General features: G+C 45.8%; 1 protein-coding gene across 1 annotated transcript in view; it reads right to left on the bottom strand.

Moving 5' to 3' along the window:
• Positions 1 to 455, bottom strand: part of KLF12 (KLF transcription factor 12) — a 253,406-nt gene extending 252,951 nt beyond the window's left edge. The window contains 2 exon segments of the mRNA XM_082009457.1: positions 224 to 312; positions 315 to 455. Of these exon segments, the coding sequence (XP_081865583.1) occupies positions 224 to 312; positions 315 to 411 (186 nt within the window). The 5' untranslated portion in view covers positions 412 to 455.
• Positions 456 to 19,334: the final 18,879 nt, after the last annotated feature.

The following is a 19,334-nucleotide window of genomic DNA, read 5'->3' as shown; positions in this document are numbered from 1 at the left end:
AGAAAGGGAATCGGCACAGACCTGAGGCAGAAGCGGCGGAGCAGGAGAAAACTGCGTCCTCCCCCTGACACGGGGTCCCCGCTCTCTCTGTCCGCCCGCCCGGCTCTCCGCGGGCAGTGCCGCACCGGGGGCAGGCGGAGGCAGCCGGCGGCCGGGCTCGCCGCCTTCCCCGGGAAATGAATGGGGGCAGCCCGGGGAACGGCGGCGCTCGCCGACGACTTACCCGCGTCACATGATGGGCCCGGGGCAGGGTGGGCCGGGGGTGGAGGTTCCCGGCGCCGCCTCGCCTCGCCTCGCCTCGCGGTGGGGCCGCCGACACCCCACCGGCCACTCAAACAAAGGGCCCGGTCCCGACCGGTGTCCCCCTCCCCAGCTCCCGGCCGCGACGGGCGCCGGTGGCGTCGTTGGCATGCGGCGCCTCCCCGCCCCCACCGGCAGCCGGGCGGGGGGGGGGGGGGGGGAGGGGCCGCGCCCCCGCCCCTCGGCCGCCCCGGCGCCCGGTGCACCGCCCGCCCCGCCCCGCCCCGGGGGCGTGGGGACGGGAACGCCCGGCCGCGCCGCCCCCCACCCGGCCCCGGCGGCGGGGGGGCAGGGCAGCGGGGCGCCGAGGGGAGGGGCAGGGCGGGGCCGGCGGCGGGGGCGCCGGGGGGGGGGCCGGGGCGGGGCCGGACAGGTTACCGGGGCGGTGGGGGAGGCCCGGGGGGGGTCGCTGAGGGGAGGTCCGGGGGGGGCGGTGGCGGCGCTGAGGGGAGCCCGGTGGGGACAAGGCGATGGGGACGCCGAGGGGAGTGCGTCCCCACACACAGGACACGGCGGCGGCGCCGGGAGGGCCGACACAGCCCCGGGGGAGCGGCGGGCAGGGCAGGCGGCCTCTGCGGGGCGGGGGCCGAGGCCGGGGCCTGAGGCGCGGGGCGGGCGGCGCCGCCCCGGGGCCGCGCTGCCGGCGGGGCACGGGGGGGGCGGGCGGCGGGCCCCCGCCGTTACCTGGCGGGGCTGAGCGCGGCAAACGTTTCCCTTCGGGTTGGGTTTGGGTTGGTTTTTTCCTTCGCTGGGCACGCTGAGAAGTACGCGAGTGGGGTGGTGTGGGTTTTTTTTTTTTTTGCGTGGAGGACAGCGCGTAAGTTGGTCGCACCGCTGCGAACGGAGAGGTTCCTTTATGGGAAGACTTTTCGCCTGAAAGGGCTGCAGATGCTGGGCTGTAAAGGCTTCAGTAACAACATACAGGGAAACAGATTCCAAAATGTTAAAGTTTGTTTAAAACATAAACTTCTTTTATTATTCATTATGTTTTTGAAAGAAGAACTTTAAAAACCTTAGGAAACAAAAATATAAAACATAGAACAGTTTGGGTTGGAAGGGACCTTTAAAGGTCATCTAGTCCAACACCCCTGCCATGAGCAGGGACACCTTCAACTAGAGCAGGTTGCTCAAAGCCCCATCCAGCCTGACCTGGAATGTTCCCAGGGATGGGGCATCTACCAACCTCTCGGGGCAACCTGTGACAGGGTTTCACCACCCTCACTGAGAAGAATTTCTTCCTTGGATCTAGTCTAAATCTCCTCTCTTTTAGTTTAAAACTATTACCCCTTGTCCTATTGCTACAGGTCCTGATAAAAATTCTGTCCCCATCTTTCTTATAAGCCCCCTTTAAGTCCTGGAAGGCTGCGGTAAGGTCTCCCTGGAGCCTTCTCTTCTCCAGGCTGAACAACCCCAACTCTCTCAGCCTGTCTTCATAGGAGAGTTGATGTTAAACTTTTTTTTCAAAAGTGTTTTTACACATAGGTGTTTACACAGCAAACTATTTTGGTGGAAAGATGCTGGCCCATGCCTGGGCCAGCCTCAAAGCTATTAAGCCGGCAGGAGGGGTTGCCTTGGGATTTCCTCGCCTTGGGAGAGCCTTTTGTTCATGTAAAGCTGATGCGGCTGCTTTCTGCCTCCTCCCCCGTGGTTTTCTTGGTGCATGAAGCAAACATGCTGTGGCCTGGCGGCAGGTGAGCTTTGACCAGCCCTGGCTGCTAAGCTGGTTTCTGGGCAATGTTCTGGGGGGATTCAATTTAAGGAAGCTTAATAGCCTTGTGAATAGTCAGGGTGCTGTGCTGGACCCTGAAAGCTATGGCTGGAGCTGGTAGAAAATGGCAAGTTCTTTATGGGTCCCTACCCCTCCTTCTCCTCAAACTCAAGCTCAACAGCTCCAGAGGATCCCGCTCATAACGATAATTTGGTAAACAGAATGCAAAAAGAGGGATCCCTTGGCTGGTAGGTCGGCCCGTCGTGTGTATTTGTAAAAGCCTGTGTAGCTTATGTATGTACACAGAAAGGCAGGCTGAGCTCAGGTAAATAATTACTGCTAAAACGCTATTACTGTCAGTAAATACAAACTAATGTTTGCTGCTCTACACAGTATTTACCGAGGAAGCCAGAAGAACCAGAACCAATGTTTGTCCCCTTAGCGGATTTCATGCCAACTGCCTGAAATACATCTGTGCATCGCTTCGTGTCTTCTCCCGGTAACTGGTCCTCTGCCGCCTTTTGGCATAAGCGGTGTAGGTAACGTAACCCCCTCACTATTTGTCCCTGCATCGTACCTTTATTTCCACAAGGTTAAAAAAAAAAAGAAAAAGAAAAATAGCAAATAAGAAATGTTAAAATGGATACAAACAGAAGTCTGCCTTGCAGTCTATATAAATATATGTCTCCACAAGCTATAAAGGGGATTAGGTATGATTTGCTATTATAATTTTGCCTCCAGTCTAACCATTTTCTCTGGAGAAAAGTGAGCATAGAGTTAAAAGACAGTCTGGTGACCCAAGTAATGTATTTCCTTATATTATTACTTTAGATACAGAACCAGTCCCAACAACTCACCATAAGTTACATATGTGATTCATTAGATTTCAGAAGATCTTACCCAAGTCAAAAGTCAACATTGTAACGCTTATTTTAAAAGGTAAAATATGCAATCGCATAGGAAGCAGGCTACTATAGAGCACCACTGGAAACATTCCCTGGATAGATGCATAGCGTATATTCAGATTTATCAATAAAAAACACCAGTATTAACATGCGTCCTTTTTAACCACTTGGAACAGGGAGCAACAATTTCCCAGCACTGAGTGTTCTGCAGAGAAAAACTGGTTTCTACCTACTGAGGTTAAAGGATTAATGAATACTTGGCACATGAAAAATGAATAGTGATAGCGGGAAGAAGATTGCACGTAGACAGTGTGATAAGGTGCGTAAGAGAAAAACATCATGTTACACACGTTGCCATGCCCTGAGAGGCAGGCAAAGCTCATTTCCATTGAATTTCAGATAAAATATTTAAAAACATCAATATTTATTTTGTCATACTTAGAAATATTTTATTCGTTTATCTAATATATCTAAGGAAATCATCTAGAAGGGGGGTTGGCTGACTGACATTTGGTGATAAAATTTGTTCTCCCTGAGCTTCATTATGTGCTATGTTGTCTGTTTACATGCTCTATTGCCTCCTACTAAGAACTATTACCCGTATGCATGAATTTGCAGGGCAGTATCTAAAGCAAAAAATATGTAGCCACATTCGCAGGAGAAATGTATTACATGATTATATATCAATAGATTGATACAGAAGTAGCGATATTACACATTAGTATTTGAAATATATCACAGATTTATAGAGAAATGTAGTTCCCAATCACATGCTTTTATGGAAAACCTGTCCTACTAAATCACCGTCTTGGCTCACTCCATATACCTGACCCCTCTGTTTCCATTCTCGTCTAGCTTAACAAAGCTGAGCATACATCGTCTATTTTAAAATGCTCCAGCTTACATTTTAACGCAGAAATACTTTGAAAACATTTAGTATTTCTCAAGATTTAGAAAGTTCTCTTTTTTCTTAATTTTTTTCTTGAAAGAATGAACTTTAACCACATTTCCTATTAATCAATGGGGCTTCTCAGCATGCCATTTTTTCAGAAACAACAGTCTCAAATTTTGAAACAGGATCCTTAACAGTGTATTGTCATATACAATTCTAAAAATAGAAAAACATACTTTTGGAAGCCAGGAGAACAAACTGGCCCACAGAACATTTTTGGTTATTTTTTCATAAGCTCAACAAGCGTGTTTATATGCGTATTTTACACTTTTTCCGTAATACTTCTCCACTTCTGCTGTATTGCCTACAAAGCAGTACTACTGACTCACTTTTATCGAGTCCCATCACTTACAATCCCAGATGGGTCTTTCCAGTCTTCCTGTAGATGTTCCTGCCTTAATGGAGTTTCCTAAAACTTACAAAAAAGAAGGTCCTATAAAATCTCCCCATAATGTTCCTCACCCTCTCACCTGTCCTATATTTGTCCTCCAACAATGCAGAATTTTCTTCACCATTCTTCCCCAATATCCATTATCCTATTTGCATTTTGTCTTAGACTCTAATCCAGCAAATGTGCAAACAAAAAATACTCTCGAAAGCAATTTAGCAACTTCTACCTTTAACTTAAGCATGTTTTAAGTCTTGTTTTCATTTTTGTTCGTGTTTTTTTTTTAATTTAATCACAATGAATCAATCATTTTTCAAAATGGGGAATGGCATCACCAGCAGAGAGCACACTGGAACCTCAGAACAAAAGAAAACAGAAAATCAATAGCGTATTTTAACAATGCGAGCTGGAAACACATAAAGATACATCTGAAATAAATCAGTAATATGCTGAATATTGAGAGATTTGTCATTTAAATTAACACCAGTTATAAAAAAAAACACTCATGTTATCTATTGTTTATTCCATTTCAGCTTGTATTCAATTTTCTAACTCAAATAAACTAAAAAAAAAAAACAAAACCAAAAACCAACCTTACTACCCAAACCAAAAACTAAATGCATTTTTATTTGGGATGCATGGTTAGACAAAAGCTTTAACAAATTACATGATATATTTTAGAAGACAGATAGTGTTCATTTGCTGAACTTCGGGAAACCTTTGGGTTGACAGATAATCAATTCAAATACCTGCAGTTGAGGGATTGTGTTACTAATTCCTTTCACAAGCCTTCCCTTTTGGATACAGGCAAATAAACGGGTTTTCTTTGCCAAGGAATTGACCACATCAGCAGATAACAGCATTTTGGGTATGGCTGCTGCCTTGCAATCCAGCCTGTGATCATCTGTCAAGTGCTTCCTCCACTCCTTCTCCACTCAAACTAGTGTTAAGCTCAACATGAACACATGAGCCTTGCCTGTTTAGCTGACAGCCGCCATCAAGCATGAGGTTGCAGACTTTTTTGGGCAAGGACGTCAGCTTCTGTTTCTTTGAAACAACTTACGAAGCGTTTCAGGATGCACGGCGCTCTGCCATCAAATGCTAGGGTTTATAGTCAATTTCTAGGTGGCCGTTAACCAAAGTGGTCACTCTGAAACGTGGAATTACAACTAACTAGTAGCTCTATCGTACTTCACGGGACTCACTTAAACATCAGCAGTAATATTCCTTGGGTATGAACGTCGGAGCTTTTGTACACCACGTTTGTATTTTTTCTGTACTTTGTTATAAACCAATTGTTTGTTCTTAGACAGACTATCAGGAAATCTTCCCTTCAGCCCACTCTCCTTAAAAAAAAATCAACAAAAACAACCTAGCTCGGTGCATAAATGGCAGTGTTACCGTACACAATGCAGCCTCTCCAATACAATAAAGTGTATAATGGAGAACAGTTACAGTACAGTTACACTGCGCAAAAGAGGAAAATTATAATCTGATATAATAGGGGCATGTTTTTCTCCAGGGACAGAGATCAAAATATTCAATTTCCCAGATATAGACTAGCAATGTTGCCAAGACACATATTCTAGGAAAGTGGGGCCATACAGTATTAATGCTTCACTCCCTTGATCCAAAAGCTCTGTGCCCTTTCTATAACCTTGGATTGAGATCATGCACTATTTTTTTAAATTTCAAACTTGCATTCTTTTAACAAAAGCCCTTGAAGGGTTATGATCATATTTAAGAGGCAGAAGAACAGGAGGGACAGCTCCTTATTTAGTATAATCCGACACTGGCAAAAGTTAATAGGGAGTAGGAAATCATCAAGGAACACGTTTTGGGAAAAGGAGGAGGTTTTGGTCTTTGCCTGTCTCCAACATTCAGTTAATGCTTTTGCAAGAAAAGAAATGGAGACAAGCACTTCCTGGCTCTGGACACCAAGTCAATTTGACGCCCAGGCACGGAACGGGTTGCTCTGAATTTTCATTTCAAGACTCTGTAGTTTGTAGCTGAATTTATGGACCTAAACATCACCCTGAGAAAATGTCTTACATCATTTTAGGCTCCATGTTCAATTCCATTATCTCAGTTCCTCATATTGAATACTGTGTTGTTTGGTTGTTTAGGAGACAAAAAAATAAGGGGGGGGGGGGGATTGCTTAAACAGTGCTTTATGAAGAGAGGTGTACTGTATTCTCATATGAACATTAAAGCTACTACAGATCTTTTGGTAAGATAGAGACATGGTGTGGGACAATCTTTCCAAATTTTACCCGTAACTCCCGATGTGTTCTGTTCTCTGTGGCTCCTGGTTATTTTGCGCTCCACTGTGTCTTTGTAAAACTGGTGGTATCTAATTTGTTCCTTGTGCATGGGTTTCATAGGCTACAAAAGGAAGTTCTGCACGTGAAAGACCTGGGGGAGCCGTTTCAAAGCCAGAAGAAATGTTTCATAAATGGTTGGGTTTTCTGCATGGGACTGAGAAGCGTTCTGCAGGCAGGTTAGCAAAGGAACACATTCAGCTGGGCAGGGATCTGATTTCATACCTAGCAGGCTGCCAAAAACATCTGGGATATCTTCTTTGCAGATGCTATCATAGCAACCTTTCATTCTTTGCTTGACAGGTTTTAGGTATAACAAATATTTTCAAGAAATTCTGTATTTTCCCAGTTGTTTTTAATTCAGCAAAGTTCTTTGTTCTCCATGGAGGTGTTAAATAAATTACAACAGAATAAATCTACAAACAAAGAAGCACTTGGATGCTTTTCCTTTACTCGGACAGCATTCCTTCTTTCCCATCTTCCACCCTGTCTTAACAGATGGTTTCCTCTGTTACTATTCATGTTGATAACTTGTTTTGATTTCAAGGCCACGCCACCTGGCTTTTCCAGCTCCAGAATCTCTTGGATGCAGGAGATATCTACCCAGCCTCAGAAGATTCAGAATGAGATTGGAACTGGGACACATTGAAAATGGTTCTTTTCAACAGTTCGGTTATTTCATTAGGTTGGCTTGAAATGCCTGGGTTTGCATGTGGGCTTCATGGACATATCCATGGTGGTGGTGATTTCTGGATCGTATGCTTTCTGGATCACAGGTTCATGGCTCACAAGCATTAAGAGGCTTCATCTGGACTCCGTTGTACATACCACATTTGAGATCAGTAAATTTTTTTTTTTTAATGAGTTACAGGGTTTTTTTTTAAATGGGGAATTTCGCAGATTGTTAACCGTAGTTGTGCCACTGGGTATCAATCTAATAGCTGAAAAACCTAAGCATTGTATTGTAGCAATTGATTGCTTAATGTCTGGGCTTGTTTGTGTGTTTTTTGTGTTTTAAACCAAGAGAATGAATTCATTTGAGTGACTGCAAAGTTCAGTAATACCAGTTATCAATTCTCTTTCTAATGACAACTGATGACATGAGTTTTACAAATGGTTGAGCACTTGGCAAATGCTAACCATAGAAATCGAATGAGCTGAAAGAAACTCTAGTCTGCACTATTGTCGCTCCTGAGCTGACAGATGGGAAAAAGGGGAGGAGGTTGTGATGTTCTCCCAGAATCCCAAGGGCACACCGCAAAATGACTGCTGAAGTGTCTTGAAAGACCGTAAGTGAGAGAGGAACAGATTTCTGAAGAGCGGCTATCACCTATATTTTGCTGTAAAAGTTGCCCTTTCTAGCACAGCCCCCCCCCCCAACAGGCTGGCCAAATTCACTGCAGACCAGCTAGCACCAGAGCTCATTCAAGCCTCAGCAGCAGGGGTAAAATTGAATTTCCACGAAGGAAGGAGGAGCTAGATCCAGGCTGCCTACTCCAGCAGCTGCTGGGAGAGCAGGAGAGCAGGGCTACTATTACAGCTGCCCCAAGCAGGTGGCCTAAATCATAGAATCATAGAATGGTTTGGGTTGGAAGGGACCTTTAAAGGTCATGTAGTCCAACCCCCCCTGCAATGAGCAGGGACATCTTCAGCCAGAGCAGGTTGCTCAGAGTCCCATCCAACCTGGCCTTGAATGTTTCCAGGGATGGGGAACCTACCACCTCTCGGGGCAATCCCTTCCAGTGTTTCACCACCCTCATTGTAAACATTTCTTCCTTAGATCTGGTCTAACTCTACTCTATTTTAGGTTAAAACCATTACCTCTCGTCCTATCGCTACAGGCCCTGCTAAAAAGTCCATCCCCGTCTTTCTTATCAGGCCCCTTGAAGTACTGGAAGTCTGCAATAAGGTCTCCCCAGAGCCTTCTCAGCCTTCTCCAGGCTGAACAACCCCAACTCTCTCAGCCTATCCTCATAGGAGAGGTGTTCCATCCCATCAATTTTTGTGGCCCTCCTCTGGACCCGCTCCAACAGGTCCATGTCTTTCCTGTGCTGAGGGCTTCAGAGCTGGACGCAGAACTCCAGGTGGGGTCTCAGCAGAGCGGAGTAGAGGGGCAGAATCCCCTCCCTCGACTTGCTGACCACGCTGCTTTGGATGCAGCCCAGCATACAGCTGGCCTTCTGGGCTGCGAGCACACATTGCCAGCTCATGTCCAGCTTTTCATCCACCAGTACCCCCAGCTCCTTCTGGGCAGGGCTGCTCTCAATCCCTTCATCCCCCAGTCTGGACTGATACTGGGGGTTGCCCCGACCCAGGTGCAGGACCCTGCGGTTGGCCTTGATGAACCTCATGAGGTTCACAGGACCACTTCTCCAGCTTACTGCCAGCGTCTGCCGCTGCCCTGGATACCATCTCCTGCCTGGGCACCACCAGCATGGCCGACGTGCTTGGCTGCGCCATCCATCTGCTGCTGCGAACAGCTGCCCACTCTGCCGGTGCCCACGCAGCTGGGAAAATCCCCCGGTGTGTGGAAAAGCCTGTAAGCCCCCGAATAAGAATTGAGAAATCTGCAGTGGCAGCCTGTTGAGATCAGATCGCACGGCCTTTTTTTTTCCCCCTCAGCCTAATATGCCTGCTTTGCTTTTGTAAAAAGTGACTCGAGAAGTTAAAAGTACCAAACTTCAGTAGCTTCACCCATATGTGCTGCACGCCTCAGGCTAGACAGCACATATTGGTAGCCAGACTGAGAAGAACATTTACCACATTACCTCTTAAAAACTGACTTTATTTTTCTCGTTGCGCTGGCTCCCATCCAATGTGACACTCCAGCATGAGCCACGCAGTGACAGCAACAGCCTCCATGGAAACACACCGGAGCATGAGGCCAGCCGTGGGGTAGGGAGAAAAGGCAGCTCCGTCCTCCTCCTCAGCCTGACGCCTTTTTTTTTTTTCTCTGAACAAGCTTTCTTTTCATTTTTAAGGCTTTATTAGGAGCGTCCCTCCCATGCCACCGTGTCTTTGGCATGTCTCTTCTAGCAATGCGAAGGTAACACTGACCCTGGGAAACCCGGGGCTGATCGCGAGGCATCCCCATCTCACGGCCCCAGCATTAGGGACCTCCACTCCTCTTCTTTACGCCCTGGAGCCAGGAGGGGAACCAGCCTCTGCCACCGAGACAGGAATAAACGCCGGCTGTGGAGGGAGGAGGTTTGAAAGCGCGCTGCGGAGCGAGGGGCTCTCCTGGAGAGTGCCCTGCCGGCAGCCCCGGCGCTGCTGTGCCCAAGGTCCTGCAGGCTGAACGCAGCAAAAAGGAGGTGGCAAAGGGAAACAGCACCTCGGAAATTCCCACGACGTCTTTCAGAATTTTACACAACCCCCACTTCGCCCCGGAACAGGTTCACTAGGAAAAGGGTGGGTGGAGGGGAGGTGTTAAGCAGGTTGCTCTCCCAGTAGGGTAACTGAGGAGCATTTGATGGTCAGGATGACAAATCCCTGATCGCCACGGCTGTCACCACGCCTGCCTCTCCATCGTGCCGAAAACCCACTCTCCCATAGAATAGCAGCATGCAAAGTTGCCTAACGCCACTATGACATAACTGATGATATAATTTTCCCTCAATATTTCTCTGAAATTTTCTTTTTTTTTTCCCCAGACTGCCTTGAAGCAAATCTCTCAGCCTGGCTACCCACTGTTCGATGCAGTGAACCAGGTAGCTGTTTGGCGTTGTTCCAAGCGTTTGAGCGTTTCACAGACGACAAGCTAAATCCGGCAAAATTTGCGAGCCTCCAGGCTAGCTGCTACTGTGCTTAACGTCTAGAGACCTGGCTTTGCACCCACAGACAACATGACAACACTGAGTTTCACCGCACATCGCTTGGAGGCTCCCGGCACTGAATTCCTACCGTGCGGTGTGAAATACCCATTCTGTATACGTCACAGGGAGAATCGGGTGCCTGGGATGCACCACAGCCAGAGTACTGAGCAGGGAGCCTCTTTAAACAAGAAGAACGACCAAAACCAGTTATATAGTAGAATTTCCCCATCTCAGCAACTAAGGAGCCTAAGCATGGGCTGCAAGGCAGTAGCTTTGTGGGGTTGGGAGTCACAGCCTGGTACTCTCTTGAGCTGAGCTCCTTAGCCATCTTTTCCAGGGGCTGAATAGGCTCACTCTTTTTTTTTTTTTTTTAAAATGATGCATCAGTACCCTGACAATAATATATATATGACATGTAATACAATATCTAATAAACACATTTTAATGTATAGTGCTTTAAATATGTTATGAATAGCGATATTAATACACAGCAGGCACCTAGGTGATGTATCTCCCACCTCTCTCATCTCCCAGCACCACTCCTTACATTAGCTGCGCTTGCCCAAGGGACTGGGATATTTCTGACTAAATGTGGACTGCAGGCATTTACATCAAGACCAACCACGCTTGCACCCTCTCTAATGCAGAATGATACTCACCTTTAGGTTCTGACTCATCCTAAAATAGGTTTCTAAATTTTACTGCCATCGCCCAACATCTTTGTCATGCCAAACGCTTCAGTGTGCACCAGGGGCACGCTTGGCTTCAGCATGGACTCCATCTCTTTTGACACTGATTTGGTTGCTCCTCGTATCTTTGCTGTCCCAAATGCTTTGGGTGTTTGTGGGTAACACCAGGTCACCTACACTAATTCTGCTCTGAAATCTTTTAGGCGTAACAACAGATCTTTATAAATCTGGCCACTGTTTCCTTAGTTAAATTTCCTCACAAGACTCTTTGTCCCTGATGTCTCAAACACACAAGAAAACTAATTGCACAGCAAGCCATCGTAAGGGAATCCAACCACCTGGCTTCCTACGTGATACTCTCTGGCCAACTGAAATTACTTCTCCAAGATCACCAAGTGCTCTAGGACTCCAGTTCACATTCGTAATACCTACTTTCAATGTATGAGACCAGGTCCTGAACTGATGTCAGTTTGAACATCAACACGGAGTTAGTGGCCCTGGATGTGTTTATCAAGCTGGGGATGTGGCCCATGAACTCTGTGTATCTTCTGAGTACCTTTCACATCACTTTTCACCTTTTCTCCTCCTTTTCCTCATCTGTCGCTCATTCCAAGACAGCCTGATCATTCCAACATCTTTATAGCATAATACTTCAAAAAGAAACTTTGTTGGATACCTTTAAAGCACTTTATATCACTTTAAATCACTTACGCTACCACAGCAATGCTGCAAAGAACGACATCTAATTTACATAAAGTCACCCAGAGGTTAATTAGTATATGGAGGTAAATTTCCAAAAGAGTGCACCAGGAAAAAAGCAGCAAAAAGCAATTCTTTCCTTAATTGGTTTTGTACACATACCTCTCATTCTGTGTTTTACAAATGTACTCAGTAATTTCTGCCTTCATTTTCTGGGAAGATTGCACGTCAGGTAGAAAGGAAGTCTGTCATTGTGTCTGTCTGAGTGTTTACTTGCTGACCTTTTGTTGTGGGATAGACTATTTGGAAACATTGCCATCACATGCCATCACAATTGCATGGTAGGTGCTGTGATGCTACACTCGCGTGCATCCTCCACAGTGGAACAAAAAAAGATAAATCCCCACCTATCATTCTATTTGAATAACTTAGAATGACATAAAATAGTCCCCAGCTCTATCCACATTGTGGAACGGAGGGAAGGTGCTCATCTGGTGAGCCCATGTGCTGGGGGAAGAGCAGGGCATTTAATGTTAGTATATAAGTGATTATTTTTCTCTTTGAAAATAGGCACTGAGGGACCATCAGAAACTGTCCCCAGGTGACCAAGGAAGAAGGCAGTCTTGGAGCTTTGCTGGATTCACCTCTGACTCTGGACACCCAGAACTGTGTGCTGGGCCCATATCTGTTTCTGGATCCTGAGACTTCAGTGGAATTGGTTATGCTTTTCTCCAAGAGCTTTAATGGATACAGTCCAGTTAATTTGAAGACCCTAATTTTCTCAGCAATAATAGGATACACTTCCACTATCAAGACCCAGAAAACATGATGGGTTACACTACAGCGTTTTTAATGAGAGTTTTTAGCATTAGCATTTACTGCAACTAGACTTTTGCCTGAGCCTGAATTTTGATAATCTAGAAATGTGTAACAACTCATTGAGTTTGGCTTTTTAAATAGGAGTTAAAAGCTATGTTTTCTTAGAGGCTTTGGAGCTATTCTAACACCAGAATGTGTCTTCCTCCAAAGCAAGTAGGAGAAAACCCTACAGCAGGGTTGAATAGCAGTAGCAGCCTATAAAGACTTCAGCCTTATTTTTGTATTCTCCACCAAGCTGGTTAGACATCTGACAAAGCAATCCCAACAGTGGAGCCAAGGATCTACTCAAGTTCATACCCAAAACAGAACACCTCCTGCCCCTGGATGCAGTGTCAAAACCACGGGCACCCTGTGCTGTCCGGTCTCCACCTCCTCCCCTCTCTGCAGTAGCAAGGTGGTGGCTCCACCACTGCTCCTTTGAAGGACAAAGTGGGTTTGCAGTTCTGTATATATTTTTGCTGGTGAACATTTCTACAAATGCACCCGAGAAAGCAGACCTGATGCAAACGTTTCCATGACAAAATGATATACAGTGGTACAGCCTCTCCCTGCTCATATGGAAGTAGACGTTACATTTGGCAGTGCTAATAAGGTACTCAGAGCCTTTCCATTTTCCTTGGTCATGAATAAATCTATCTTTGACAAGCACCATCACTGTGTTCATGCAAAAGTTGTGATATAATAAGAGTACCAATAATCAACACTGAAGTTAGTTATTCCATTTTATGCATCTATTATTCCTTATTACTCTTGGTGCCTAAGAAAGTGTTCTTTCTCTTTCTTTAAATAGCTCTTGTCCATTGTTGATGTTCACAATCTTCGTATTGTTGCTGAGCGTTCTGCTATTCCCTCCCTGTCATCATTTAGCAAAGCTAAATGCATTTTGTTATTTCAATCTTTCTTGAAAAGTCAATCTCTTAATTAGAATATACGGTTGTGGAGTTCCACCAGGTGCCTGCAGGCTAAACACCACGTTCTTACTAATTGTGCTCACAGACAGGACATTTGTTAGTGTTGTTGATGGCAGTAGTTTGTTGGCATTAAAAAAAAAAAAATCTTTATCTAGGTGGGAGGCGAAAGGCAGAATTCATTAAATCAGATTTTCAAAGGATCAAAGCCTACAGGGTATAGAAAGCGATCATTTTCTTGGTTGGGGTTTTAAACTGAAATATGCAAAGACAAACCTAAAAGCCAGGTGTCTGGAGGTTGAGCATGGCAAAATCTCTCTCTAAAACACAGAGATTTTAAGATTATGCTTGTGAAAAAAGGCTGTGAAAGGTTGATCCACTCTCTCTCCTACCAATTGCCAATGAGCATCAGAAAATGTGAAAACACTCCTTGATTCCTAACTTATTGAATATATTTTGCTAATGAGACATTTGGAGATACAGTGGGAAGAACATTAATGCCAAAAAAATATGTGTGCCTACATTGTCCTTTCTCACCTTTGTCGCCAGTTTTGCTCACTGATCAGTTTGCATGCAAGTTTTGAGGAAGGATTTAGTTCTTCTTGTATGCAGTGAAAGGAGAATCAAAGAATCTTTACACAGACATCACAACAACTTTTTGAAATAAGTTTTGATGGGCTTCTCAGTGTGTCACTTCTCTTCTGTGTACCTCTTAGGGATGTAAATTTTTTACATATGCAATTGCCCTCCACAGCACCACGCATACTAGTCTAGACAATAAAAGTAGTAACAACCTACCTGAGGGACGTATCTTTTACCCTGAACATAAAATTACTGTAGCTTGAAGGTTTTTTATGGTAGGATATGTCCCATTTGATTCAGTTCTATCTAAATTAATTATTTCATTGCCCATGAGCTAAAACAGAAGTTGCATTATTTGGACATACAAGGTAACGGTATTCCATCAAGGTATGCTCAGAGTGTGTTTCTATCTGTCTCCTCTGTCTACCATTTCATGATATCAAGATCAGCTGTGTAGTGTGGCTTCCTCTACAGCACTCAGGTTGAACCCTGTTCTGTCACTCTGCTACATTGCTCCATCACATCTCCTGGGCCCTGCATTGCAATTTGCTGCCCACTCCCAGTTTAAAAAGCAGCCTTTTTAAGGCATTTCTCCTTCACTTGGGAGATAAGTCTTAGCAGCTGGGAATTCCTAGTCCTTGCCATGCCAACCACTGTATTTTTTACCTCAATCCTAGACCCGATGTGGCCTTACCCCTGGTGACAATTGCCAGTACAGTGGCCAGAAGTCCACACTAACACTTTAGCTACATGGCTAATGACACGCCAGTGTTTGGACCTGTGCTCTGGCTACTGGCGTGCAGGTGACTTGAGAACAAGTACCTGCTGTAGCCCAGACCGCTACCGTGCCTTTGGGGATGCCCATGTCTTTCCAGACAAACTTCATGTCAGACACAGCCTTCTGTGCCATCTGTAGCATCTATGCCTCCCCTGAGAGCAATTGCTGTACCATGTCCACATTGTCCATCTCATTCCCCTCTTCCACCCCTCTGCTGCAGATGTTGAGGTAGACAGGTGTATTGGGTTTGCATGGCAAGGTTTTGGTAGCAGAGGGGTTACAAGGCTGTGAGAAGCTGCTAGAAGCTTCCCCTATGTCCAGTAGAGCCGATGCCAGCCGGCTCCAAGACAGACCCACCGCTGGCCAAGGCCGAGCCAGTCAGCAACAGTAGTAGCACCTCTGGGATAACGTATTTCAGAAGGGGGGTAAGAACTGGCAGGCAGCAACTGCAGCGGGAGAGAGGAGTGAGAATACGTGAGAGAAACATCTCTGCAGACACCCGGGTCAGTGCAGAAGGAGGGGCAGGAGGTGCTCCAGGGGCCGGAGCAGAGATCCCTCTGCAGCCCCTGCTGAAGAGACCATGGTGAGGCCGGCTGTGCCCCTGCAGCCCGTGGAGGTCCGTGGGGGAGCAGATCTCCACCTGCAGGCTGGGGAGGACCCCACGCCGGAGCAGGGGGCTGGGCTGCACGAAGGAGGCTGTGACCCCACTGGAAGCCGGAACTGGAGCGGGCTCCTGGCAGGACCTGTGGCCCCGTGGAGAGAGGAGCCCACGCTGGAGCAGGTTTGCTGGCAGGAGTTGTGGCCGCGTGGGGGACCCACCGTGGAGCAGCCTGTTCCTGAAGGACGGCACGCCGTGGCAGGGACCCAGGCTGGAGCAGTTGGTGAAGAACTGCAGCCTCTGGGAAGGACTCACGTTGGAGAAGTCCGTGGAGGACTGTCTCACGTGGGAGGGACCCCAGGCTGGAGCAGGAGAAGAGTGTGAGGAGTCCTCCCCCTGAGGAGGAAGGAGCAGCAGAGACAACGTGTGATGAACTGACCACAACCCCCATTCCCCATCCTCCTGTGGCACTCGGGGGGAGGAGGCAGAGAAAATGGGGAGCGAAGTTGAGCCCGGGAAGAAAGGAGGGGTGGGCGGAAGGTGTTTGGTTTGCAAGGATTTGGTCTTGTTTCTCATTACCCTACTCTGATTTGATTGGCAAGAAATTAAATTAATTTCCCAGTTCGAGTCTGTTTTGCCTGTGATGGTAATTGCTGGATGATCTCTCCCTGTCCTTATCTTGATCAGCAAGGTTCTTATATTTTCTCTTCTCATTGTCCAGCTGAGGAGGGGAGTGACAGAGTGGCTTTGGTGGGCACCTGGTGTCCTGCCAGGGTCAACCCACCACAACAAGCTTTCTCTTCCCTGCTCTCCCTCTGCCCATGTGACTTTTCACGTGCCACCTACACAGTGGCTTAACTTCAGCAGCAGAGCTTAATCCCTCTCTGAATATCCCCAGGACTATGATTTAAGCATTCTTTTGGTATCTTGGAGCTGCAGCCTAAAACCCTGACAGTTCAAAAACTGTCCCATTTCCAAGGTGAAATGGCTACCACTGAAGACCCTAAAAGCTCAACTCAGAGTCCAATAGGTTAAGGCCCCTCTGGGACTTTCAGGAGAGGTTGGGTATCTCATCTGGTCAGTCTGGAGCACATCACATCTTAGGTGAATGGCATGGGGCATTTCCTGACACTGGCCTGCACCTGAGCTGGCTCAGAACTTTTCTTTGAAGGATCTGACAGCAGACCAGGATGTTTCTGGAGAGTAAATGTCTAGTGAGTTAGACAGTGCTGGAGAGTAGGTGGTCTGGATGCCTGGGATTTAGGCACGTTGATTTTGTCCACGTCCCAATATAATTTTGAAAGGCGTACGTGTTGCTCCTAATGCCTTCAAAAAAATCTGGTCAAAATTGTATGCGTATATGCACATATACCTATATATACCTATAGACTTTGATTTTTAATGAAACCCCTATATTTGCATGGCTAAATGACGTGTCTGCATCAGAAGGCCTTGGCATACAGCTCACCACTGTGCATTGTACGCTGCAGCTCCGTCCTAGGTCCAGGTGCCAAACGCTCTGAACTTCAGGTACTGTAAATGGGGAGATTCATTCCTCCTGTGTAAACAGGAGGCAAACTAGCTTTCAGGTAGCACAGAAAAACAGAAGTGAAAGTTTTTCCCCTTAAAAGAGTACAAAGCATCTTTCGAAGGAAGACCCATCCTTTAAAAGCATGAAGAATATTTAAGTTCGGCAGAGAACAAAATATTTTGAAATGATGCAACATTAAACAGTCATACTGCTGGGACAGATAATCTGCATTTAAATTACAAGATTCAACCATCTATCTGGCTGGGAAATGAAAAGGTGGGAGCGATAGATACAACCTTGTGCTCCTGCTGTCGGAGCCTTTCGTCCCGCTCAGTCACTCTCACGCACCGTGGTCTGTTCCAGGATAAACTCTCTTCCTATTACGCAACACCCGAATGTCTCCAGGGCCCATTTCCAGAACCGAGCAGTCTCTTTTTTCCTCAGAAACTATATATTGAATCTTTGGTAGGAGCAAGCTTTTGACTAATATTCCTCTCTGGTTATTTGACTTGTACTGACTTATCAATTTAAACCATGCAGCTTTTATTTGCAATTTAGGCTATGACATATGATTGGGGATTCGTACTGTTCGATTTAGGAAAAGGTAAATCTTCCTCATTTACAAAAAGGGTACATCCTACCTCTCCACTCTTGTGTGTGTCTGCATGTGTTTTAAAATATGAGAGCAATTTCCATATCATTCAAGTAATTTTTAACTTTTTTTTTTTTTTTTCCCCAACTGGTATTGGTTAGCCTTTGCCATTATCTTTCTGTGGGAAAAACATGTTTTTGTTGCACCTTCAAGTCAAAACAGCATCTTCTTTGTAGCTGCTGGATGTATTCTGTAATGGCTTGGATTTTAATTCTTTTAGACTGTGGGAAATCACTACTATAATATTTCCAGTAATTTAGTTGCACATCCTGAACAAAAATAGAATTAATTGGTGAGAAAAATCTTATTTTTAGCATTGTGAAGAAGAAAAAATAAAACAGCATAAGAATAAAGGTGTCTGGAATATAGAGCCTTTTCCCACATTTTCAGTGTGTTACCAGACTGTTTTTTCTGTTTCTGGACTTTTTTTTTTTTTTTTTTTTTGACTTGTCATTGCACATGGCTTGGGTTTGAGAAATATGGCGTAACACGGGCTTAGTGATTCAATGATGGTACCAGCAAGTGGTAAAGGCATGATCTGTGTTTAGAAATCTGGTTGCTGTACTCTTTTAAATCAGAAATACTCCCAGAATTTACAGTCTTCATTGCAACCCTTGCAGGCAGCTGGGGAGGACTTTTTTCCGGAAAAGACAGTTTCGCAGGTGAGCGAGACGGAGGTCAAAAGAAGACTTGCTGTGGTCTGTTTTCTGTCCGTCCAAGCCGCCTGCTGTGGCTTGCCCTCCCTGCTTTTCAGCCCCTGCTGCTGGGCTCAGCTCCTGGCTGAGCCCTGGCCGAACCGGTGCGGTGCGAGGAGCGTCACCGTCACCGGCGGTGGTGGGGAGCGCTCCCCGTGGCCCCGGGCTCCCGCCCGGCTTCTGCTGCCTCCTGAACTCAGCTCTCACCTGCACATCTCTCCGCTTTTGTCACCGCTTTGGAAAACAAGGAAAAAGACCATTAGTTTAGAGCAAATGTGAACTGGTTAAAAGGGATGTCCTTGTGAATTGCTCCCAGAATTGTCACGGGCCTCTAGTAACAGCAAAGAAATAGAAGAATCAGTGTAATGACTCTGAACGTACTTATTTTCATATCCTTTTTATTATTGTTTTGTTTCAGGGCGGTTTTAATCAAAAGTAAGCACTGGCAGTAATCATATGGTATATGCTCCCTTTCAGTAGCTTTGAAAGATCTTTTTTTCTTAAAAGATCCCGATAGTAAGGTTGATAAATCATCTAAATGAGCACGCATGAAAACTTGTAAAATCTATTCTGGTACAGAATTTTTCCACACGTGACATATATCCTAAGTGTTTTATAAGAAGAGACTTTTATGGTTTTTTTTTTAAGAGAGTTTTATGGAGCATGGTTTGGTATATAGTATAAATACATATAATTTTTAACGTATGCCGTACACAAAATACTATAGGTATCTGTTTAAACTAAGGCAGCATGACAAACCTCTAGGAGCCACAAAGTCTACCTGGTACGTATTACGCATCTTAACAACAATTGCCTAATGGATGTGCTGATGCCAAAAGAACCCTTCGGGTCTTTCTGAGAAGAATACATACATAAGCTTCCATGAAATATGTCATCCCTTTCACTCCTTTATACTAAGGAAATACCAACAAAA

This window comes from Phaethon aethereus (assembly GCF_964289735.1).
Source record: "Phaethon aethereus genome assembly, chromosome: 1".
Lineage (NCBI taxonomy): Eukaryota > Metazoa > Chordata > Aves > Phaethontiformes > Phaethontidae > Phaethon > Phaethon aethereus.
This window is presented reverse-complemented; position numbering and strand designations above follow the sequence as displayed.